This window comes from Phoxinus phoxinus, assembly GCF_949152265.1.
Source record: "Phoxinus phoxinus genome assembly, chromosome: 2".
Taxonomy (NCBI): domain Eukaryota; kingdom Metazoa; phylum Chordata; class Actinopteri; order Cypriniformes; family Leuciscidae; genus Phoxinus; species Phoxinus phoxinus.
The window spans coordinates 43387811-43412472 of NC_136877.1; the positions used below are offsets into that span (position 1 = coordinate 43387811).

Consider the following 24662-nt stretch of genomic DNA (forward strand, 5'->3'; position numbering starts at 1 on the left):
GTCAGCGTCACTGGCCTCGCATAGGCTGTGCTTTTCTGGCGGAGCAGCCAATGGGCGAGCTGTATTGCTCCGCCTAGGGTTGTATGCTACAGAAAAGCGTTTTACATATTACAAAATTAAGGATTAATTTTTGGGCTTCAATCTCGACAAAGAAATATCTTTCTGCAGCGTCGATTCGACGCAGTAGGAGAGAACTCTACGTAAGAGAACTTAGTATTTAACGCAATAGGCTACCTTAAGAGGGTTAGTTCAACCAAAAATGAAAAATAACCATAATTTAAATGAAGGAACAGAAATCTCAGGTTTCATAAAAACTATCTTCATATTTTTAAGTTGAAGGACATTAAGGTTTGACATGAGGGTGAGTAGGCTACAGTACATGATGACATAAATTACATATTTGGGTGATTATACCTTATAAATACAGTAAGCTGAGACTTTGATCAAACTATCTATATATATCACGAATCATCGTTAACATCAACGATACATCGTTCATTCTATATCGCGATGTCTCGATATAATTATGTATATTTATAATAAAAATGGTATGCTACCATTCACTCTCCAATTATAACGCTATTTTTAATACAACTCGAGTTTGATTGAGTTTGGCTGAAAGAAGAAAGCCACATAGGATGGCTTGAGGATGAGTAAATTATGGGGTGATTAATTTTTGGGTGAACCCTTAAAATTCTGAAGTAAACGAGACACAGTGTCAGTGGATATAGTCAAATAAATAAGCAAAGAAGCTACTTCCTTTAAATTTAAGCCTAATTTTTAGATATCGTTGTAATAAAAACAAGAGCATAAAAAAATAATAATAATTAAACAGAAAGAAAAACTGATTCAATTTGTAGGGGTAAATGGTTGATTGGGAGACTTCTCTTGCCATTGAGATGACTGGTGAAATTGTTCCCGTATTTAAATACTAGCCTATGTTCGGTTTGTGCACCTGTTGACTCTAACGAAATTAAGTAAAAATGTATTTCCTTATTAAATAAGCCGCCTTAACCATGAGAACATAAACCCTGTTTTGTTGTTTGACATAATAGTGCATATGATATTACACGTCAGGTGTAGGCTACAAAACAAAAGCTGTCAAGCACGTTCACGCGCCACTATATTTCTCCTAGTAGGCTACACATGAAATAAACCACTTACCTCTAACTAAACACGTCTATCGCCGTAGTTTCCCTTATGGACGCACGAGGGTACAAACTACAACAATAAACTGGAAACAGGTCAGATGAAATCCATATTTCATGATACTCTTTGAGGAAACATATTAACCGTGATCTTTAACCAGTGGGAGGTAAATGTTGATGACTAAAAACTTTCCTAGTTTCCTATCAGTTTTTTTCTTTTCTTCTTCCAGGTGGTGGCCCAGAAACCGAATCTACCATTGGGACGCATTGAAATCGTAGGGACGTTTTTTCCCCTTACTACTAGCGTTTGTTCACTAAAAGTGTAATCATTTATATCTGCTATTTATAAGAAATACCACATGACAATCAAACAGAAATACGCTACAGTAATTTTTATAAAATTGTCATTAAAAAAACGCATTATTCTGTAATCACAAACCAATTTGATTGGTCTATCTTGACCAGCGCTGAAAAAAAACATCAGGAATCAGGTGACATCAATGTATGGACTGCGTCAGAAACGGGTATGGATAATAATTTACACATGAGTAATGAGACTGAGGTACATTTATACACATTGAATTGAAAATACATAATAAATAGTTTAAATAGAAAAAAATATATATTTAGACATTGATCAAAGACAACCCCCGGGCCGTCTAAGCCACGCCCTTCTAATTTCCTTGTGAATAAAACCAAATATCAGTTTGATGTGCGTTTCTACTAGAGACATTTCAGGAGTTTGGTTTATTCTAATGCAGGGTCAATAAAGACTATATTGCTGATAATTGTGCCTCATGCACTCACAATCAACTTTTTGTTTAAGAATGTTAAAACTGAATATTTTCAATAAGATATGTCATCGGCTGGTGTTAGTCTGTTGTGCCACCCCCTATCGGTAAGTAAATAGACTGCATTTCAAAAACTCAAAATGATTTCATTTTAAAGGGATAGTTCAATTCAAAATTTTGTCATAATTTACTCAAGTTGTTCCAAACCTGTTTCTTTCTTATGTTGAACACAAAATAAGATATTTTAAAGAATGTTGTTAACCAGACAGTTGTAGGGAAAAAATACTATGGAAGTCAATGGCTACTGTCACCTGTCTGTCAACAGTCAACTGCCTACCAACATTCTTTAAAATAACTTATTTTGTGTTCAACAGAAGAAAGAAACTCATACAAGTTTAGAACAACTTGAGGGTGAGTAAATTATGACAGAAGTAACATTTTTGGGTGAACTATCCCTTTAAGCCAATAAGTGGGAAACAGTCCATCATATTGACAAAACAAATAGTGTTATAACGAATATGCTTCTAATTATGCATAAGCATTTTGTTAACGTTAATAATATTGCCTATTTGTTTTGTTTTTTAAACCAGGGGATTTCAAACTATTTGTAATATATATATAGCCTATATATATATATATATATATATATATATATATATATAAATTTTTTTTTTTTTACATTCACGTTCACTATGTAATTATTCCATTGTCCTTTATCAAGACATTAATGCTATTTTGTTTTATTATTCTCATAATATGTTCTTTTTAATTTAAATAAAATAAAATTAAGTGTTAATCTCACATACATTGTCAACTTAATTAAAAAGTACATATTTTCCAAATAATATTTTAACCATTTGTTTTAGTAAAATGACACTTTTGGAAACAACTTTATTTTATAATTTAATATTTTCCTCACTCTGTATGGATTCATAAAATATAAAGCTGCCTTTGTATTTATTAACAGGGTTGTATTTGAGGGTCTTTAGCATCAAAAAGTTTCTCAAAGCATCCAAAATATCCACCCAGCTCTTCTTGCACTGGAACAATGACAGTCTAACAAGCCAGTCCAGATGAAAAAGTTTAGTGTGACTGTGATAGGCTACATATGACACTATTAACCCTTTGAAAACAAACAATATTTCCAAAACACATCATTTGCATATTTATTGTGAGGCGCTGCTTGTGTGTGTTGTGAATGGAAGTTCAAGGGTCTCTGAATAATGAGCTTCATGATCCCCAGTGAACTGTCTCTAGTGTCTTCAGAAAGCCCCGGGCCACCATTCTCTCCCCCCAGCAGAGTTCTGCTGGTAGATAAATAAGGAAATAGTGAGAGAAAAGACTCTTCTCTCTGTGTCACGCTGAGCTGCACTTCAACGCATTGGCGATAGCAGCCAGACTAGGGGAAAACGTGAAGTGAATTTCAATATGCCGTCTGCAGTCGGTCGTTCCCAGTTGGACACCAATGAAGAGAGATGGGAAACAAGCTTGACACGATGAAGTACATTGGCAGTTTTGTTCCGTCACAAAAGCTGTTTTGCACGTTGAAGGGCTTGTGGTGGCGGGGTGGGCTGTCAGCTATGTCAAAGTTGATTCGTGCTTAGGTGGTGAAGTTTTATGGTGGTCAAGGAAATTGTTGTGTTCTCCTCTTCCTCTTCTGAATGTTTTAAAATAAATGATGGGTTATAAAGGCCTGGTTTCACAGACAGGAGGAGTAGGCCTTAGTTCATGGATTTTTAGCTTTTATAAACGTGAATTAGAAGAAGAAAAAACAGTACTGGTGTGCATCTTGAGACAAAACAATACACATCATATTTTATCAAGTTGCTTTCAGTTCAGACAGCTCAAGCTACAGACAATTTAAGCCTGGTTTGTGAAACCGGGCATATCTAGGCTTCATTAAACAACTACCGTAAACAGATTTAGACTGTAAATTGTCGGAAGTCATCAGAATGTATGTCCCATATACTCATTACTGATATAATTCACAATGCTGTAAGGATACTGAACTTATATTAATATAATATTAATATTTGACAGATTTAACTCTATTTAGTAATACAAAATAAATGTTAAGATAAAGCATGAATCTATTTTCTCTATGCTCAATATCTATATTCTGTGATATTACTCTTTTTAAATTTTTGCTTTGAGCTTTGACAAATTAACATTTACTAATTAATTTATATATTTATTTATTTTATTGGGGTACGTAAGTTTCTTATACTCACCAAGACTGCATTTATTACAGTAAAACAGTAATACTGTAAAATATTATTACATTTTTAAAGATCCATTTGAATATCTTTTAAAATGTATTTTGTTCCTGGATTTTCAGCATCATTACTCCAGTCTTCAGTGTCACATGAGCCGTTGAGAAATCATTCTAATATGCTGATTTGCTGCTCAAGTATATAGCCGATATTTTAATTTAGAAAAAAATTTGAGATGTGCAGTTTAATATTTTTGTGGGAATTTGGGTTTCATTTTTTTCAGGCTGTATAGTAGATTGTATAATGCACAATGTTCAATAAATAGTAAGCTAATATTCCATTCCTTAGTTGCTATTGTCCTTCCACAAAGAAACACTAGATGGCGACTTTATCTTTCACTATGGAGTAGATTTGAGGATCAAGTCAATTTCACAAAGCTTTAAGTATTTATTTCAGTGGCATTTCAATGCATCATAACTGAGAATGTTTATCATTATGCAAGCATGATCTTATCAAAATACTTGGGTTTATCAGGTATGCTACTTATTAGGCCTATACCTATGGCCTATACGTATTGAGAGGCTTTCGTGTCTGTCAGTCAGGTGACTGGAACTGCAGTCACGCTCCAATCAGCTTTGAAGGTTTTGATAGGGTCAGTTTGGTTGTGTGTGCTTACCGTGACCGTCTTTCCTTCCCACCTCCATTCCCTTAATACTGTGGGATTACGCTAGCAGACTTCTGGCCTTTGGAAAACAAGATCGACAGAAGACTGACTGAGTAGGCTATAGATGACACCAACACAAAGGGTCAAATGCTCTGTCATTCAGTGGAAGATGTTTCCTAATTCCTGACATAATTTAGATACTGTTGACCCATATTGTATAGGCTATTTAAAAAAAAAATAGGGGTAAAACTGTATCTATATTATGTATTAAGTATATTGTGTGAGTTTTTTTGTTGTTGTTATTGTTAATTACAAAATGACAAAAAAAAAAATCTATGAAATTTGGGCACACAATTCAAGAAGATTATTTAAAATTCATTGTATACTGTTTTCCAAGATTTTAATGAGGATTTTTAGAGGAAATGCCTGTGATTCACAAGTTAATTTACAAAGTTATGTGACGGTATAGGCCTAGGTAAGTATTTGGTCTAATGTAGCTACTAGCTAGCGAACAGTTGGCCCAAAAAGGGCAGCATTATATTCAATGACATAAAAACAAAACAGCATTTTAGTAAAACTACCGGTATATGGATTGATTGGTTAAAAGGGTGGTAAAATGCCCTTTTCACAAGATGTAAAATAGGTCTCTGATGCCCCCAGAGTGTGTATGTGAAGTTTTAGCTCAAAATACCCCACAGATATTTTTATATAGCATGTTAAAATCGTCACTTTTTCTGTGTGCCCCTTTAAATGCAAATGAGCTTCAAGAGCTCGTGTCCTTTTACCTCACACAGACATGCACTGAATATGTCAAAAACTTTTAGCCTTTTATGTTCAAAGCGGAGTCAGACAATGATGGAGAGACTCAAGAAGAAGTGACAAAAATGTATAATGCAACAGGACGTCTCTGAATGGTTAGTTGATGAATTTATGTAGCTGATGTGGAGTTAACCATCTTCTAGTCATTGATTAGCATATTCTGTCATGACAATCTATAAATCTCGTTCCCGGGGGCGGGGTTTATGTGAATTTTAGGGTTGGTGACGATGTCACTTACCCGGGAGGAATGTCAGTCCCTACCAGCCGTTTGTTGTAGTCCTTAAAAAAATATTTATTTAAAAGCAAATATCTTCCTTTGAGTGTTGTAACTTTGCAGATGTTGTTTATGCTCAAACAGCAACATTACACACTAACTAAAGTTAGAAAAGTGAAATCATAATCAACCACCCCTTTAAGACAGGTCATTAAATGTGGTTTATTAAGTGGTCTGCAATTTTTGTTTTAAAGTGGTCTGCCACCTGACAAGGTAGTTGTGTTAAACCAAGGATTTGTGGAGGCGAAGCTGGTTTTTGCCCACTAGGGAAGTTTAGATGAATTAGTGGGAGGGGAAAGTAAAGAGGCGGAGCGAGTGGAGAAAACACAGTGAATATATGTGATCTAAAAATAGCCAATGGTTCTGTTGGGGTGGAGCTAATCCTCTTTGCAGCAGAATTACTGGCTGTGGGATTAGGCAGCTTTACTGTGTGCAAGACATCTACCCACTATAATACTGTCCCATAGCAGGCCGTACGAACTAACTCTGTGCGTAGCCGGAAACGAGCATTTTACTTCTCCTAGTTAAGCCGCAATGTGTCGTTGAGGTCAGTTTGAGAAGGAAATGTCAGCATCCTTCAAAGAACAAATTGACTATTCTTATTTTTTATGGAATATTGTGGTATTTATAATAAATTCATGCACATCATTGTTATTATTTTTAAATTCATGTGCCTTCATAATCTTTAACGTCCCCAACATTACATATTTACTGGCGCGAGGGCGGGACAACCTGTCACTCACATGAGATCGACCAATAGCAAACCACAACCATCCGATCAATTCCTGATGGACAAAATCATGTCCTACCCAACATTTTTTGTTGTTGTTTGAAAAGCGTTTCACTCGGATATGTCACAATGGGGAAGAAAAGACTATCGCAACTTCTGTTTAATGCAGACTTTACTAAAAGAGTTTTGAAAGATATTGCACTTTGGGGGAAACAAACATTTCAGGTCGTGAAGGCTAAAATGTGGCAATTTAATTGCAATAATCTGTACTTTAAGTAAAAACTAATTGAAGGAGATCATCTTTTCTCATTCAATAATAACTTATCAGTGATTATTTAGCATCAGTGGCATAAGCATGTCCAAGTAAAATCATTATGTGTTGTAACAGTATTCCCTTCCGGTTTGGTCTATTGTTGCAGCATGTGTTCATTAAACTGGATGTGGACTCTACCATTTGGTCTGGCAGCATCAAGCGTAGGGAGATTCCATCTGGATGAGCCGGAGGCGCTGATCATGAGGTCGACCCATAATCCTCTGGTCTGCCCATCAGACTCCTGTTAAGGTGACATGTAGGGCTTGCCTTCTGAAACACTGCCAGGATTTTCCTTTGGATTTTTTAGTCATTTATATCGAACGCCATAATACATAAACTAATTCTGGTAAGTCAATTTTATATCATTTCATTTAAACGTTAAGGTATTTTAAAAACTGCTTTCAGTATTGCTTTTCAATTATACCTGAAAGAGGATTGCATTTGGTGAATGCTTTACATTCAACTTTAAATGTCTGTTAGTCCTACAAAAAAATGACAGATCACAATATTTGACTTTGCCCGTTTCGATCACAATTGTGAAATGATAACCATAAACAGAGATTAGATTTACACTTTTTTTTACTAGTGTTTTGCAGATCTATAAAGCTGATGGAAAAGCTCCACCCTACACATGTCGCCTTTCGTTATGTACAACAGATTGTTTATTGACTTTTAGCCATTGACATTTTGGGTCCTGTGTGTCCCCCAATGAGGTTATAATCATAAAATGACAACAGCTCTAAAAAGAAAATAACTACTGGAAAAAAAATATATTTGCCCTTACATTTTGCTTTAAAATAAACTAAAGTCTACTACTGTATATCATTATATATGATAACATTTTGTAATTTTCTTCTAAAAAATAAAAATAAATATGATCCAAATGTAAAGCTTTAGAGTGATTTTTAGTCAGCATACATGTATCTATAAAATAAGGAAGTAAACAAGTTTAAATATTATTCACCTGTTGATTTTAAACAAATATTTAATAAACATCAATGGCAAATAATGATCAAAAATAATTAAAATGTCCAAACATATCCAGATGGTTATATAGAAAGCATGTTGATACAGAAATAAAGAATAAAGGTGCATAATTGTCATTGTCCAGAGGCTTCTCTGTAGTTTTACAGGTGACATACGCGTGCCCTTCAGACTTGCCCTCCATTAGCTGGCCTGGCGTCTCCTCCCGCCGGTGACATCACTAAAGACCCGCCCACTCCATGTGCACATTCAGCCATATATAGATATATCGCCTGAACGAGAGGATGTCACCAATGAATTTAAGTGTGAAGATTCTCTATAAACACCTAATTATTGCTTTCGGACGTCAGATCATAATCTACTACTGTAATGTTGGTTCATACTTTAAACGAAATACAAATATGAAGTTTTTGTATTATCAGTAGTAGTTTTAGATGAAGAATAGCATGTCACAGTGTAGGAAACTGTTGTCACTGCTTACTTTCATGTCATCTATTCATAATCATTTCAATAATGCACCAGAACATGTATACATGTATATCTGTGCATGTGCCAGTTTTATATGCACATTGAAACAATAGAACATGCATGTTAATGGATGAATATCATGATCTGTTCCCATGACAGTCCCTGCAGACTTAATGCATTTGCTAGAACATTTGTTTTAGCTTATTTGGTCACAGTACATGTCTGAAGTTACGTAATGCCCATCTGGGACCGTCAGATCACGATGACCAGGCCGAGACAGGATACTCAGTGAATGTAAATGGATTCACTCAGTAATCTCTTTTCAACTGCTTTTAATGTGTGGGCAAGGGAACATTGTCAGTGTTTAGGGATGCACGGGTGGTATTTTCTGTATTAATTAAAAGCATACATTTTCTTTGCAAACGTTTAATTTTTAAATTTTTTACATGTTCTTTGTACAATTAACTGATTTGCTCTTTATTGCTCTTTATTATTGATCGCTCTTATTTATTATACTCCTAGCGTTATTTCATCAAGAAGAGGGTGTTCATCACCCTCCAAATTTAATCTGGCCTTCTGGGAATGAATAAAATTCGTCTGGTTTTAAGCTGGATTAAATCATAGCTCTCACTTGGAAAGCAGGAGAAAATATGGCACATGTCCGGGCACAAGAAAAGCATTCCGTCTTTATAATATATATACACATTTTGCACAGTGTCACATTTTGGTCCATTGCTAAACAGACACACGCACAGGAACATGTGTGGATGGTCATTAACGCTGTCTCATTTTCATATTCATAATATCATTATATAACATGCTCAAATGCATTACTGTTCTATATAAAATACATCAATTTGCATGCAGTGAGCAGGATGTCTTGCGTCTGGCGTGGTCAGATCAAATGCCTTGGGCTGGATAAGTAGGGCTTATAATGAGGTCTAGTCTTGACCAGTGATTATCATCTTGTGTTACACACTCTAATGGCAGCACGAGACAAGAGGAAGTTACAGTTGTTTGTAAACTTCTCATTTATAGCTCCTGTTAACAAAAAAAGTTATTGACACAGCACATTCACATCAATATATGTTTGCTAAAGTGGCACCAAAAAGTATTTGGACACTCAAGTCAATGTTTGACAACCTCAAAGTGGCCAATTTCTTGTTTTCACTTTGAACAGTATGCAATTCACTGTTTCTGATAACCTTTTAATAAAACACATTTTTTGTATGACGTATTTTTTATGTGTCGATTGAATACATTTATTTTACTCCTCTATATTATTTGATCATATTGCATTTATTGTAATGCTTCATTGAAAATACGATAGCCTAACTGTATATTGAACTTAGTCGGGGGTAGACGCCATATTTATTTTTCATGAATGGAAAAGAGGCTTTATAAGGGATCGACATGTGGTTTGTTCAGTGGTTTGTGAACTGAGAACCAATAGATAGCTTACTTATTTAGAACCAGTCACATTTTTAAAGTACCTTGGGCGAAAAATGCTCTGTTCCCTTTACAGTTCTCACACGTACATTCGGAATGCATTTTTAGGTTCCTTCCCAAAGTCACAAAGAATGCTTTTTGCGGAAACCGGAGGAGGGAAAAAACGCAAGGTCTAGAGACGCGTTTTTTTAAAAGTTCGAATTTCTTTCAACTTGAGCGACACGTTTTTAGAATGCCGTGTCGCGTGCAAGACGCTACAAAAGACCCAAGACGTGAGCGCTATGGTTAAAGACGCCCGTCTAGCGCGTTTACATTAAAAAACAATTGAAAAGTGTAATGAAAAAAAAAGAGAACGGCCCATACTTCACTTCTGAATCGACAGCACGAAAGTAACAATGTGATTAGTGAAGTCCAATTACAGAATGAATGAATTCTGTAATAATCAAATGAGCTGATTCTTTTCAGTGAATCATACAGCGTGAAAATCTGATTCCAAAACGAAAGTCGGTTATTTTTAGAGAATCAAACATAGGCTACAGAGCGACCAGTGTGCGATTCTCAACCAAACAGAGCAACTAGTGTAGTGCAACTTTCAAACGAATGACTAATGAGTCAGCTTTTTTAGTAAATCAAACATACGGTATACAGCGTCACCAGTGGTGTAGTGCAATTCCCAAATGAATGACTGTGGCTGCGTCCGCAAAAGGTACTTATTTTGAATAAATAAGCCACTACTTCACGACCACTAAAAAAAGTACGTTCTGTAGCCTATAATATAAGTGTGTGTAGTTATGAATGCAATCTGGACATACTACATTCGCCATGTTGACGTTGTCATTATCATGTGACCTACCAGCATCAGTTGTGTCACTTCACTGCCTTTTACAAATCCTCTCCTGTGACCTCATTGGATAGTAAAGTGTCCATCGTATGCACACTTTATAATCTCGCCTGGAGAAGTAGGTCATCCGGGTACTTTTTGCCGACTCTTTTATGAGTACTGTGAATTCAGACATACTACTTTTGTCACATACTGTTTTTCGTTTACGAATAAGATTGATTAAAAACAATAACTTTTCCTAACTAATGTTCTTTAATTTCAGGTGCAGCATGTGGCCTTGTGTAGAACCAATCAAAGGGAAATAAAGCATTGCTATCATAAATATTGAGGCCTTAACTTACCTGAGGTGCAATTTATTTTATTTAAGACCTTTTTGGATTTGGAACTGTCTCCAGAGACTCCAAGAGATTTCTGCGGAATATGTTAGTTTAGCTATTTTTGTCTCCAAGAATATATATAACAAATTCAAGCCAAAATGGATGACCCTTACCAAAACAACATAAACCAGCCGGGAGAACCGTATCCCACACATGGAGAAGGAGGAGAGTACACTTACCCTTATCAGACAGACTTCCCTCCTCGGGAGGAGGATGATGCTGCTAGTGATGCCACCGAGGGGCATGATGAAGACGAGCAGATGTATGAGGGAGAGTACCAAGGCATCCCTCATCCGGACGAGATCAAGGAGGCACGGAGAGCCGCGCGGAGGGAGGCCCGTACGAAGGCCAGGATGGCAGCTGAGGTCGTAGAGGAAACGTTGCCGGAGCAATACGAGAGCATCATGGAAGACTGCGGGCACGGACGCTTCCAGTGGACCCTCTTCACGGTGCTGGGTCTGGCCCTGATGGCTGACGGCGTGGAGTGCTTCGTTGTGAGTTTCGCCCTGCCCAGTGCTGAGAAGGACATGTGCCTGTCGAATGCTGACAAGGGCATGCTGGGTGAGTGAAGGAGTGGGGATCAGAATCAGCTTCATTTCTGATCAGACAAAAATCTATTTGATAAGACTTTGTTTATAAGAAAGTCCTGGCAAAGAATTAGGCTATTTTTAATGTGGTTCAACACAAAGTTTCAGAACTAAAAAGTAAATGTGAAGTTACCTGTATTTATATTTGGGCTGGGAAATAATAGCAAACATAAAAAATCTTTACATGCTTTTGAAGAAGAAAGATCTACACTGTGGTGCTCCTGGATGTCCCAGAGAGTTTTATATTTGTCAAATCAAATCAATCAAGGCCTAAACCATTTTACCTTGATACTGTACATGCATAATTTAAAAAGTAAAATGTTATTCCACAAATGGAATCCTATTTTTTCCATCTAATTTCTTATTAAATTTCAATAATCTTTTTATATTATTATTATCATTATTATTAAACTATTATTATTAATGTTCCTGTTATTTGTTATTAATGAAATATATTATTATTATTGTTATAATTATTATTGTGTTTTTCAAGGAGTATTATTATTACTATTATTATTATTCCATTTGAAAAAATATGGGGTCAGTAAGATGATATATAGCTACTTTTATTCAGCTAGGATACATAAAATGTATTAAAAGTGACAGTAAAGACATTAATAATGTTAAAATAAATGCTGTTCTTGTAAATTATCCATTCATCAAATAGTCATTAAAAACTGCATATGTTTTCAACATTGACAATAAGATGATTTATTGATAATAATGATTTCTGAAGGATCATGTGACATTGAAGCTTTATTATTATTATTGCAACACAGGAATAAATTACATTTTAAAATCTATTCAAATAGAAAACATTTCTTCTAAATTGTGATACTATTTCAATAAAATAAAATAAAAAAAATTTTTGTATTTACTGTATTTTTGATTAAATCAGAGACTTGAACGTGAGAGATTTAATGCTATTTTTAAATAGCCCTGTGACAGAGTGAGAGCACAGGTTAAATGAGAATGTTTCCTAGATTGCGTGCAATAGTCAGGGAGAAGCAGGAAAAGTTTTAGTGAGGGATGAAAGTTGCCGTCTATAGTGGTGTGTAATCCACGTCGAGGTTCACAATCCCTGCCACGTGCCTGATAATCACTCATCCCAGTCGAATTAGCTGTGTGTGTGTGTGTGTGCGTGCGTGCGTGCGTGCGTGTACGGCCGAGGATTGATGAAGGCAAGAGAGACATGGATGGGATGTTGTGTCGTATTCTGATGCTTCTTTATCACAATCAAGTGGATCATTTTTAACAGATCACAATTAATTTCTCCAAACTAATAAATAGCTATACTGTACCTTAAAGTCAACATGAAACTGTCCCTTAACCCATTGTGACGTATATCCGAGGGAAACAGCTTCTTGAACAAGAACAAATGTAGGGCAGGACTTGACTTTGTCCATAGGGAATTGATTGGATGGTTGTGGTTTGCTATTGGTGGATCTCATGAGTGACAGGTTGCCCCGCCCTCATGCCAGTAAACACATCATCAGAGAAGAGAAGAGATGTCGCTGCAAGAAGGAGGGAAAGTTATTTTGATTAAAGATTACGAGGGCACATGAATAATTAAAAAAAAGATGTGCAAAACTAAATCGTTTATAATAAATACTGCAATATTCCATAAAAAAAGAATAGTCAATTTTGATTTCAAGATTATTTCACCCACAATTAAAATCTGTCAGAATTAAAATAATTTATTCATCCTCATATCGTTCCAAACCCATATGACCTTCTTTATTCTGCAGGACAAACACACACACACACACACACACAATATAGTGTTTGTAAATGACCTGCATCATTTTGCTGGAAACTGTTGCCTGTGATATTTGTTTTTTAAATATTGCAGAGGTAGCAGATAGTCTTTATATGATGTGCTGTTATTCTTCCTCAGTATCTAACTGTCTGGCTGTGTGTTTTGTCTCTGTGTCCAGGTTTAATAGTGTACGTGGGCATGATGATCGGCGCTGTCGTGTGGGGGGGTCTGGCTGATAAACTGGGCAGACGACAGTGTTTACTTTACGCACTGGCCATCAACTGCATCTTCTCCTTCCTGTCTTGTTTCGCTCAGAGCTACGGCTTCTTTATCTTCTTCAGGCTCTGCTCGGGAATTGGGTGAGACTCACAGAAAGCAGCAGGAATGTATTTATACATATACACTATCGTTCAAATGTCTGGGGTCAGTAATATTGTTTTATGTTTATGAAAGATGTCTCTTGTGTTCACCAGGGCTGCATTTAATGAATCAAAAATACAGTAAAAACTGTAATATTGGGAAATATTATTACAATTTAAAACAAACTGGCTATTTATTGCTGGCAAAGCTGGCACATGATCCTTCTGAAAACATTCTTATTTGCTACACAAACATTTATTAATATCAATATTGAAAACAGTTGTGCTGCCTACCATGTTTGTACAAACCATGATACATCTTTTTATGATTATTTGATGAATAGAAAGTAAAAAAAAAAGAAGCATTTATTTTAAATATAAATATTTTGTAACATCATAAATGTCTTTACTGCCATTTACTTTTTATCAATTAAATGCATCCTTGCCAAAAACAAAGTTATTTCTATAAAAAATAATCGAACTGACCTAACTTTTGAACGGTAGTGTATCATATAGTTCTTGTATGATTTGATATTTACTTTTTTTTACATACACATTTACCAGAGTCTGGTTGTATATTGCAGCTTAGTTAACTGATGGAATCACTTACTGGCTTTATGGTAGAATTGTATTCTATCTCAAGAAACAGTTTCTGATGATCTCCTGCAGGATCGGAGGATCAATCCCTGTTGTGTACACGTACTTTGCTGAGTTCCTGCAGATAGATAAGAGAGGAGAACATCTCAGCTGGCTGTGTTTGTTCTGGATGCTCGGAGGACTGTATGCTTCCTTCACCGCATGGGGAATCATCCCACATTATGGTAATACATCGTACATCCTTACAATGTTTCTAATAATGGCAATTACTACACGTGTAAGAGTAGACTTGAAGAAACTATATTAGTTGTCCGGAAGTTGTTGGGACATAAAACCACATTTCAAGATCCAGGTTTCTGAGAGTTTGGCTTGTTTTGTTGTTGCAGGCTGGGGTTTCAGTATGGGGACCGAGTTCCAGTTCCACAGTTGGAGGGTGTTTGTGCTGGTTTGTTTCCTTCCCTCTGTGGCTGCTCTCGCTGGGCTTGTGTTCATGCCAGAAAGTCCCCGTTTCCTCCTGGAGGTAATATAGTGTATGATAGTTTACTAGTAGATCACGCTGGCTATTAATCATTACTTTAACTATGAATAAAAACATTATATACATTATTTATTTATTTAGTTCGTTTTTCTCTTCTCAAAATGCAGAATTTTATAGAAATTTCATTTTATACTGTAAATAGGCATATTGTGGAAAATATTGCATTTTAAAGGTGCAGAAAGCGATTTTCGAGAATCATTGTTGAATGATTTTGACATTTGAAATCAACCCAAACATACACCCATCCGCCCTTCATTGCTCTACCTCTACCACCTCTACAACACACAATGCAAGAGTGGAAGTCTCTTTATTGAGCAGAAGCGAAGCAAAATAAATCTTTGCGAAGATGACGAACAGCACACCAGCTCCAGACAAACAATGACACTCAAAACTGTTCTGTTACTAGAGCTAACATTACAACAACAGCATGCCTTGGTTCTGTGAAACATAGCAAAAGCAGTGTTACTCACGTGCGGAGCAACAATAACCTCAGGATCCGTTTTGAGGCCTTACTGCATCGTCCCTCCAGCGCTGGAAAGCTTTTCTAATATAAACGAGGGTCCTAAAGCTCTTGCCTGATCATAACCCTTCCTTGTCCAGTAATATTCGTCTGACCTTTTCTCTTTTGTAATTTCTCTCAGCCATCTCTCTTTCTATGGTCTTTCTTCAAATCTCCCTCTTGCTCACTCTCTTTCCTCCCCCATCATGAGTGGACACGCCCCCTACTGCTGATTGGCTACAAGTGTGTTGTGCTGCTCGGTCCGATCCACTTTCAACAGTGTTTCTCAGAAATTGCTTACTGCACCTTTACGGCATAAATTAATTTTCTTTATTGTATAAAGTGTAGTTGGCAGACACCCAGTGCTACACAAAATGAATGATCTCCCTTCTGGATTATTATCATTAACTAAAACTATTAAAAGCATTTATGTTAATTGAAATACAGTTGAAGTAAAATAAAATATAAATATTAATTGAAAAAATTAGAAATGTTGCCTTGGCAATAAAATTTGTTAAACTAACTAAAACTGAAACGCATATAAAAATAAATGAAACCTAAATGGCAATATTTAAAAATATAAACTAATAAAATGATAAAAGCACATAACAAAATTACTCAAAATGAAACTAAAATTAACATCGAAGATAAAAAATAATAATAATAACATTGTCTCTTTTGTGAATTTCAGACTGCAAGACACGACGAGGCCTGGATGGTCTTGCGGCAAGTCCACGACACCAACTGGAGGGCAAAGGGAGAGCCAGAAAGAGTGTTTCAAGTAAACTTGTCCATTTAAAACTTCTACACTACTAGAATTAATCCTAGATCTGCATCTGTGATGAGTTTTCTGAGTAAAGTCATGATTTTATTAGTAACTGCATTGGCGACACTTGATAAATGGCTCATCTTACATGGTCTTAACTATGAAATATATCTCCCTGTTTCAGGTTTCGCAGCTTAAAATACCTGAAACACAAGATGACGAGTTCATAGAGATTCAGAGTGAAACTGGAACTGCCTTTCAGAGATTCACGGTCAGACACCTGACCCTGGTTAAACAGGTATGCTAACATAATACAACTCCAGAGGTTTATCCAGTGTCTGCCACCATCTTCTTTCTCGTTCTGCATCATTTGAGCTTCAGACCTGAATGATAGCTAAAAGTGTGAAGCTTGTTGAGGAGAGCTGTGAGGTTACCTATCTAAGCGAGTGGAATTACAGTTTTTGTCTGGCAAATGATAAAAAGATTGAAACGTGAATAAAAATCTTTAAAAATACACAAAGAAATACTTTTCATGGCAACCACCCTTGCATGGCAAGCACCACCTACATTTTGTTAAGAAAATAGTAATTTAATAACATTTTTGCAATTTTTCATTTGCAGATTGGGTCTTAAGATTCTTGTTTTGCTAACACAAATGAAGTGATTGTTTCCATTGTTCTCCAAAAGGTCATGAAGAACATGATGTCACTGGCTGCCCCTGATCTCAGACTCCATAGTTTGTTCATTACCATTGTGTGGTTTACGATGGCCTTCAGGTGAGCAGCTCTTGATAGAGAACCTTCAAATGTTGCTGCTTTAGTGAGCTTCTTGCAGCATACTCTCTATGTTGCCTATCCTAACGGTCATATAATGTCATTAGTGGTGGATTTGGAATGCTCTTGTAACAGGTAAAGAGCTGTGTGGATAAACCTTACTCCCCTAGCATCAAGAGGTGCACTAGCGATTGGCGCTAGAGGGTACAGCGTGAAGCCATACTGAAACAGTGATGCCGGTTCGAATCCCGCTCAGAGCGGTGCGAGTCAAACCGGTGGGGTTACACACTACCCGGACAGCAACATAGTATGGGCCCAGATCCATCCTACGTCTGGTACGCGTTGAATCCACATGTACCAGATGTGGCCCGGATCTGGGCCGACACTATGTTGCTGTACATGGGCAGCAACTCTGAGTGATCTGCATTGGCCCTTTTTAATTATTTTAAACAATTTTTAAGAATTTATATTAATACACTTTAGTCTCTTATGCTCACCAAAGCTGCATTTATTTGATAAAAAAAAAAAAAAAAAAAAAAATCGATTTATTTAGAAATTCTATCTATTTATTTATTTAAAGGAACACGCTGACTTTTTGGGACTTTAGCTTATTCACTGTATCCCCCAGAGTTAGATAAGTCCATACATACCCTTTTCATCTCCGTGCGTGCCGTAACACACTCTGACACACTCACCGCTAGCCTAGCTTAGCACAAAGACTGGAGGTAAATGGCTCCAGCTAGCATACTGCTCCCAATAAGTGACTAAATAAAGCCAACATTTTCCTATTTACATGTTGTGATTTGTATAGTCACAGAGTGTACAAATAACAAGGTCACATACGACACAGCCATCTTCTAACCGTATACATACTGGGAACTATATTCTCAGAAGGCGAAGCACTGCTACTTCTGCGGAGTGATTAGCGCAACACTCTGAGCGAACTCTCTGCTCCTCACCACAGGGCTTCTCAGGTGATGCGAGCAAATCACTCCGCAGAAGTAGCAGTGCTTCGCCTTCTGAGAATATAGTTCCCAGTATGTATACGGTTAGCTGGAGCCGTTTACCTCCAGTCTTTGTGCTAAGCTAGGCTAGCAGTGGGTGCGTCAGACAGAGTTACGGCACGCACAGAGATGAAAAGGGTATGTATGGACTTATCTAACTCTGGGGGATACAGTGAATAAGCTAAAGTCTCAAAAAGTCAGTGTGTTCCTTTAATGGCAAAGCTGAATTTGCAGCATCATTACTCAGGACTTCAGTGTCACATGATCCTCCAGAAATCATTCTAATATGCTGATGTGCTGCTCAAGAAACGTTGAAATGTTGTGCTACTTAAAGTGTGGATTTTTTGAGGAATTAACAGTTCAAAAGAACAGCATTTATTTGGAATAGAAATATTTTGTAGCATTATGAATGACTGTGTTGTCATGCTTGATAAATTTAATGTTCACAAAGTGTTCACAGAATTCTTTTACAGAAAAAGAAAGATGGGCGTTTAAATTTGTGCCCTATATGTTTATGCTTAATTGCATAGCACTCACTTATTTAATATTTAGAGATATTTTCTATGTAGAATGAATTTTAAGTTTATTTTATAAATAAATTCAACATTTTCAACAATCAAGATTTTTCTTGGTTCAGCCATCACAATGGACTTGCATTTCTTTTTCTTTTCTTTTTTGACTACATGTGCATTGTGGGATTGACTTTTGAATGAAAATTACATTTCATGCTGCCTAATGAGGAAATTTCAGGAGGCAGTATACTAAGTCGCCATTGTGTCTGGAGCATGTATATAATGATCTCAACTCAGTACTAAATAATAGTATTAATCAATCTTCCACCACACAGCTATTATGGCCTGGGAGCGTGGTTTCCTGACCAGATCAAGTACCTCCAGTTTGAGGATTACGAGTCCAACGTCAAGATCTTCCATCGTGAGAAAGTGGAACGCTTTCATTTTAACTTCACTCTACAAAATCAGGTCCACAGAGAGGGAGAGTATATCCACGACAGGTACATTTACTTCATTATTCACTTACATAATAGTACAATGTCAGATTACCAGCTTAACTGTCCGTCTGTCTCTGTATATAAAGTATGATGTTTTATAGAATAAAGACCTAATGCAGGTATATTGTTCAAAGATTAAGATTTTTGAATGTTGAAATAATGTGAAAGACTCTTATGCTCACCAAGGCTGCATTTATTTGATAAAAATTACAGTAAATTTGTGAAATAGTTTCACAATTTAAAATAACTTAAAATAATTTAAAATAAATGTAACTTATTCCTGTGATGGCAAAGCTGAATTTTCAGCATCATTACTCCAGTCTTCAGTGTCACATGATCCTTCAGAAATCATTCTGATTTGCTGCTCAAGAAATATTTTTTATTATTAGAAATATTGAAAACCATGATCATTTGTTTCAAGGTTCTCTGATGAATAGAATTTTCAAATGAACAGCATTTATTTAAAATGGATATCTTTTGTAACAGTATAAATGTCTTTACGGTCACTTTTGATTAATGTAGTGTATCTTTGCTGAATTAAGCATTAATTAAAAAAATATACTGACCCCAAACTTTTGCACGGTTGTGTATTGGTTGAGCAGTCAGTTTTATTTCCTTTACACGCAGGTTTATCAACATAGAAATAAAAAACGTGAAGTTTGAGGAATCCCTGTTTGAGAACTGTTATTTTGAGGACGTCAGATCAACAGAGACCTTCTTTGAGAACTGCACCCTTAAAAACACAGTCTTCTACAATACTGGTATGCAATTCATATTTACTTTATATACTAACCTTCATCCTATTACATTTTTGAATGCTTATTTGGGTTTTCCTTTCATTAATTGTCATTTTCCAATATTTTTGTCTTGTGCCTTACAGACCTGTGGAAAGATTCCAAGTTTTTTAACTGTAAGCTGGAAAATACGACATTTCTGCACCCCAAAAAAGGCTGCCATCTAAATTTTCAGGAGGAAAATGACATCCTGATCTATCTAGTCTGCTTCCTGGGCAGTTTATCTGTGATACCTGGCAACATCGTAGCGGGTCTATTAATGGATAAAATAGGACGACTTAAAATTATAGGTGAGTGGTTACATGCAATAGCTTATATTAAAGTCCCCCATTATGCTTTTTTTTATTTGACCTTTAATGCAGTGTGTGATATAGTTGTTTATGAATGTAAAAGGTCTGCAAAATTTTAAAGATCAATGTGCACCACAAAGTTATGTCTCCTACATGAAAGAAGCGATTCTGAACTTTCTGAAATGAGTCGTCAGCAATTCCAATCTCACTTCCGTAACATATCTACGTAGGTTTGTAACAAATTTGCATAATGCCAGCCTATGGTCTTCATTGGCTGCCCGTGAACAATGTCTACTTTGCCCTACCCTCAAACACTGTGGTTATAGCTGAGACTGGAAGAGTTTGGTTCGTGTTGTCGACATGCTGAGAAAATGCTGTTTTCTGTGCTGCGGATCTACTTTGCATGCACTTCAAAAGAAGGAGGACTCGCACTAGAATTGATGCAGTAAAAACCAACGCCACTGTGTATCGAGCGCTGAAGAAGATCCAGAGCTGAAATTCAGATATGGCAATGGACGTTTAGTTTCCAATCCACACTGTAAGGAATAAACCAATCTCAACAGACTGGGCCATCTGACCAATCAGAGTAGAGTAGGCTCTCAGAAAGGAGGAGTTTATAGATTGAATCTTTTATCGAGCCGTTTCAGACACAGTGAAAATAGAGGGGATGTGCAATGTATATTATGAGAAAATTAAAGTGTTATTGACTTTGGATGCATGCAAATCTATTGTAGGAGACCTCCAAAACAAAATTAGGAGCCTTTAAAATAGCATTATAGGAGCACTGTAACAGTAAACGGCTTTATCAATAACTTTCAAAGTGTTGATAGTATGTAAATGATGTATCTTTGTTTGCAGGGGCATCCATGTTAGGCTCCGCTGTCTGCACTTTCTTCCTGCTCCTGTGCTTCAGTCAGTGGGCTGTCGTCCTGTTCCAGTGCCTGTTCTTCGCAGCCAGTGCGGCGGCTTGGAATGGCATCGAGGTCATCACTGTGGAGCTCTATCCTGCCTCGAAAAGGTACAAAAAGATCCATCACCAAAAGACATCTTTGATACGTAGAATTAATACAAGGCAGATGCTTTTCAACCTTTGAGTTCTTTCTCAAAACTGCATTTACGTGTTGAACTAAACTACCGTTCAAAAGATGTTTTAATGCTTTTGAAAGAAGTCTCTTATGCTCACCAAGGCGGCATTTATTTGATCAAAATACAGTAAAAAAACTGTAATGTTGTGAAATATTATTACATTTTAAAACAACTGTTTTCTATTTTAAAGTATCAGTATTTTTAAAATAAATATAAAGTAAAGATAAAATCATTCTGACGTGATGCTCAAGAAAGAATCTTATTATTAGCAATGAATGTTGAAAACGGTTTCGGTGCTTAACATTTTTTGTGGAATCTGAAATGTTTTGTCAGGATTCTTTGATGAATAAAAAGGTCAAAAGCATTTATTTAAAACCAAAATCTTTTGTAACATTATTAATGTCTTTACTGTCACTTTTGATCAATTTAATGCATCCTTAATGAATTAAAGTATTAATTTATTTCTAAATTTAATAGCAGTGATAATCTTTTATATTGATTTAGATCATTCAAATCCTTTTGCTACTGTTGTCAAATTTAAAGCAACATATTTTTACTTTTAGCAATAGACCTTTGTTTGAGCTGGCGCAACATGTCTTTAAGGCAAATTAAATTATGAGAAATATATGAAATAATGTAAGAGATAAAAGTATGCTCAATATGTTATTCTATCTTAAAGGGTTAGTTCACCCAAAAAGGAAATGATCCCGTAATTTACTCCATCCTAGGTGTAGGCCTATATTCTTTCAGCCAAACACAATCGGAGTTACATAAAAAATATCCTGGCTCTTCCAAGCTTTATAATGGAAGTAAATAAAGCCTGAGTTTGTGAAGCTCCAAAAAGCGAATCCATCAATGATAAAAGTAATCCATACGGCACCAGGCGGTTAATGAAGGCCTTCTGAAGCAAAGCAATGCGTTTTTGTGGGAAAATATCCATAATTATAACTTTTAAAAACTGTAATCACTGGTAAGGTCCTTCTGTGCGTTCATTAGAGTAGTTCCAGCGGAAATGTGACCTCTGACCCGAAGCATGATGTAGGATGTAGGAGTAAAGTAGGCTTCGGTGAGAGTAGACGACTCTCACGGTTCAAAATGGCTGGGCAACAAACTCAAGCTCTTCTGACATTACTCTTTAAAAATTCTCGTTTTAGACTTCTAATTCGTGAACAGTGTTTTGTTTTGTTTTGTTTTGCTCTATCCTCTGCGCTTCTGCGTTCGTCAATACGTCATGCGTCGGGTCAGAGGTCACTCTTCCACCGAAACTAGACTTTTAATTTTTGGGTGAATTAACCCTTTAATTGTTTTTCAATGTTTTTATCTGAAAATTGGTAAAGATGCTCTTTTTTTCTTTCTTTTTTTCTTCAATGTTTTCCTGCTGGACTTCTATGTCTCAAAGCCTCAATTATTCCATACACTCTTACAAAAATAAAGGTTGTTTATTGGGACTGATAATTCCATAAAGAAGGAATTAACTTCCCATTTCACAAACTTCCCATTTCACTGACCATTTCACAAAAGGTTCTTTATCGTGGAAAAGATTAAATAAATTGAGAAAAACATCGTTCTTTTAAGAACTACCGTAATCACTGAAAGGTTTGTGGAACCACAGATAGTTCCTCTATGGCATGACTGCGAAAACCCCCTTTGGTAACCTTTGTTTTTAAGAGTGTAAAGTATGTACTTATCTTCCATACTTTGCTCATTAATCCATCTCTTGTTTCCTCAGAGCCACAGCTTTTGGTGTGCTGAATGGCACATGTAAACTGGCAGCTATCCTTAGCACTTTCATCTTTGGCAAGTTTATCGGCATCACCAAGATTATCCCGATCATCCTGTCCTTCTCAGCGCTAGTGTGCGGAGGACTGCTAGCATTTAAGCTACCTGAGACTCGGGAGGTCATTCTTCAGTGAAAAAGCCAAACTCCTCAAAGCCTCAGCGTTCGGTCCAGCTGGACACTGGATGACCGCATGCTTAGACTGATGAACACTGACAGGGAAAGGGCTGAATCATGTGAAGCTGAAACAGTGTTATGTTAGAACCTCTGTACTGTAGTATTACCGTACTTTCATAGTATTACTTTTAAAGATGTAGATGTGTATGTTGTTCACAGTGGCTGTATTTTGAGTAAGAAATCCAAAATGTGGAAATATGGGGCAATATCTTTGCTACAAAATGATTTAGAGGCGAGTAGTGATATCAAATTCCCTTTTTATATTGGAACAAATAACAACTTTGACTGTAAGTTCAATCTTTTAATGAGATCTCTGCATTTTACTTTTATTATGTAAAAATTGAGTTTTGCATCTCCAACTTAATCCGCTCACCAACTTTTGGTCATCAGCTAGTTTTTGTTGTGTTGTATTTTGTTAACTACTGTGGTATATATTTATTTCACATTAGACAATTACATTTTCACTGTGTTTTAATTCTAACGTTCTTGGATTCCCATCTTTTCAACTATTATTTGTCATGCCTTTCATTAGAAGACGATCACGCTACATCAAAATTACATTGTTTGTATTAAAATAGACATTTTTAAAATTGACTTGTATGTGAAGTATGTATAATGCTCATTTCCTGTGAGAAAATATGTAGATTGTGTGATTTTGATTTTATTTGTCTCTGTTCACAAATTATACTTTCTACTTTTTCTCCCACTTTTGACCACAGAAAAGGCTATTCAAATACTCTTATACATCTCCTATACATCAACACTGATTAAATGCAACAACAACTTTATGTCAAGAGAAATCTAAAAGAAAATCTTTTTATATTTCATGTTCAAATAAGAAAAGATCAGTTTACCTTTTTGTTTTGTTTGTCCTGGTTTGTGATGGTATAACAATAAAATATATTGAAAACATTATATTTGCTCTTCAGTGCTTCATGTTCTTCCCACCACAATATATTAAAATGGGAAAACCACAGTATTTTGTCTTGGATAAAGTTCCCATGCTTTTCTGTGAGTATGGGCACATGGAAAGGCACTTGTGAAAACAAGGCACATGTGTGAATAAGTCACACCTCTTGTGATGGTCATGTATTTATGCAAAGGTGTGAAACAAAAATCTAGATAAGTCTTTCACCAGATTTACTAGATTAATTGCTGTGCATTTTATGCAACTCTTCATTTTTCTATTATTAATTTTCGTTTTAATTTCCTAAATAAAACTCTGTTTTTAGCTGCATAATGTTTATCTCTTAGCACAGCTCATTTTATTTCTTTAGGCAACCATCATCCGCATTATTTTCAGTGATTCAAATGAATTTGCTTGTGCAATGACAGTTTTATTCATGCACAATGTGTTTCTTGGTTTATATCAACCCTGTGATTAAATTGCTTGTCACATTTCATACCAATGGTGTGACTTTGCTACACTTGGCAACACTTTGCTACACCAGGGCACAGTAAAAATCAAAGCATGGTAACATGCAAATTTGCCAAATGTGCAAATGCATTATCATATATGCTGTCCCTGCACAAAAGCACAAGGAATATATATTTTAGTTGAGTTTCTGTGGGAGTT

The 24662-nt window shown here is 36.1% G+C and overlaps 2 protein-coding genes and 2 long non-coding RNA genes across 8 annotated transcripts in view; 1 reads left to right on the forward strand and 3 right to left on the reverse strand.

Annotated features, from left to right (window-relative positions):
• Window positions 1-1577, reverse strand: part of LOC306986869 (A-kinase anchoring protein 13) — an 80768-nt gene extending 79191 nt beyond the window's left edge. For 3 of the 4 annotated variants that reach the window (XM_079590615.1, XM_079590614.1, XM_079590613.1), the window contains exon 1: window positions 1165-1365. The gene's annotated coding sequence lies outside the window, so the exon portion shown is untranslated. Of the gene's footprint in view, window positions 1-1164 lie in introns of all 4 variants that reach the window. The other variant, XM_079590616.1, reaches the window with a different exon arrangement.
• Window positions 1578-7058: 5481 nt separating this feature from the next.
• sv2ba (synaptic vesicle glycoprotein 2Ba) lies at window positions 7059-23996 on the forward strand. Its single transcript, XM_079590760.1, has 13 exons — window positions 7059-7298; window positions 10957-11632; window positions 13596-13776; window positions 14446-14597; window positions 14760-14893; window positions 16102-16191; window positions 16361-16474; window positions 16864-16952; window positions 18801-18965; window positions 19590-19723; window positions 19843-20046; window positions 20905-21064; window positions 22862-23996. Exons 2-13 carry the CDS (start codon window positions 11170-11172, stop codon window positions 23043-23045), a joined length of 2070 nt encoding a protein of 689 aa, XP_079446886.1. The 5' UTR covers window positions 7059-7298; window positions 10957-11169; the 3' UTR covers window positions 23046-23996.
• On the reverse strand, window positions 7314-11373 carry LOC306986959. Of its 2 annotated transcripts, none has more exons than XR_013795059.1 (4): window positions 11251-11373; window positions 11036-11105; window positions 10707-10853; window positions 7314-8208 (listed from the first exon to the last, which is right to left on the reverse strand). It is a non-coding gene; the product is annotated as an uncharacterized lncRNA (long non-coding RNA). The 2 variants fall into 2 exon arrangements; XR_013795060.1 differs by lacking the exon at window positions 7314-8208 and adding an exon at window positions 8236-9445.
• LOC306986966 lies at window positions 11508-13474 on the reverse strand. The gene is made up of 3 exons (XR_013795063.1): window positions 13455-13474; window positions 12960-13172; window positions 11508-11628 (listed from the first exon to the last, which is right to left on the reverse strand). It is a non-coding gene; the product is annotated as an uncharacterized lncRNA (long non-coding RNA).
• Window positions 23997-24662: the final 666 nt, after the last annotated feature.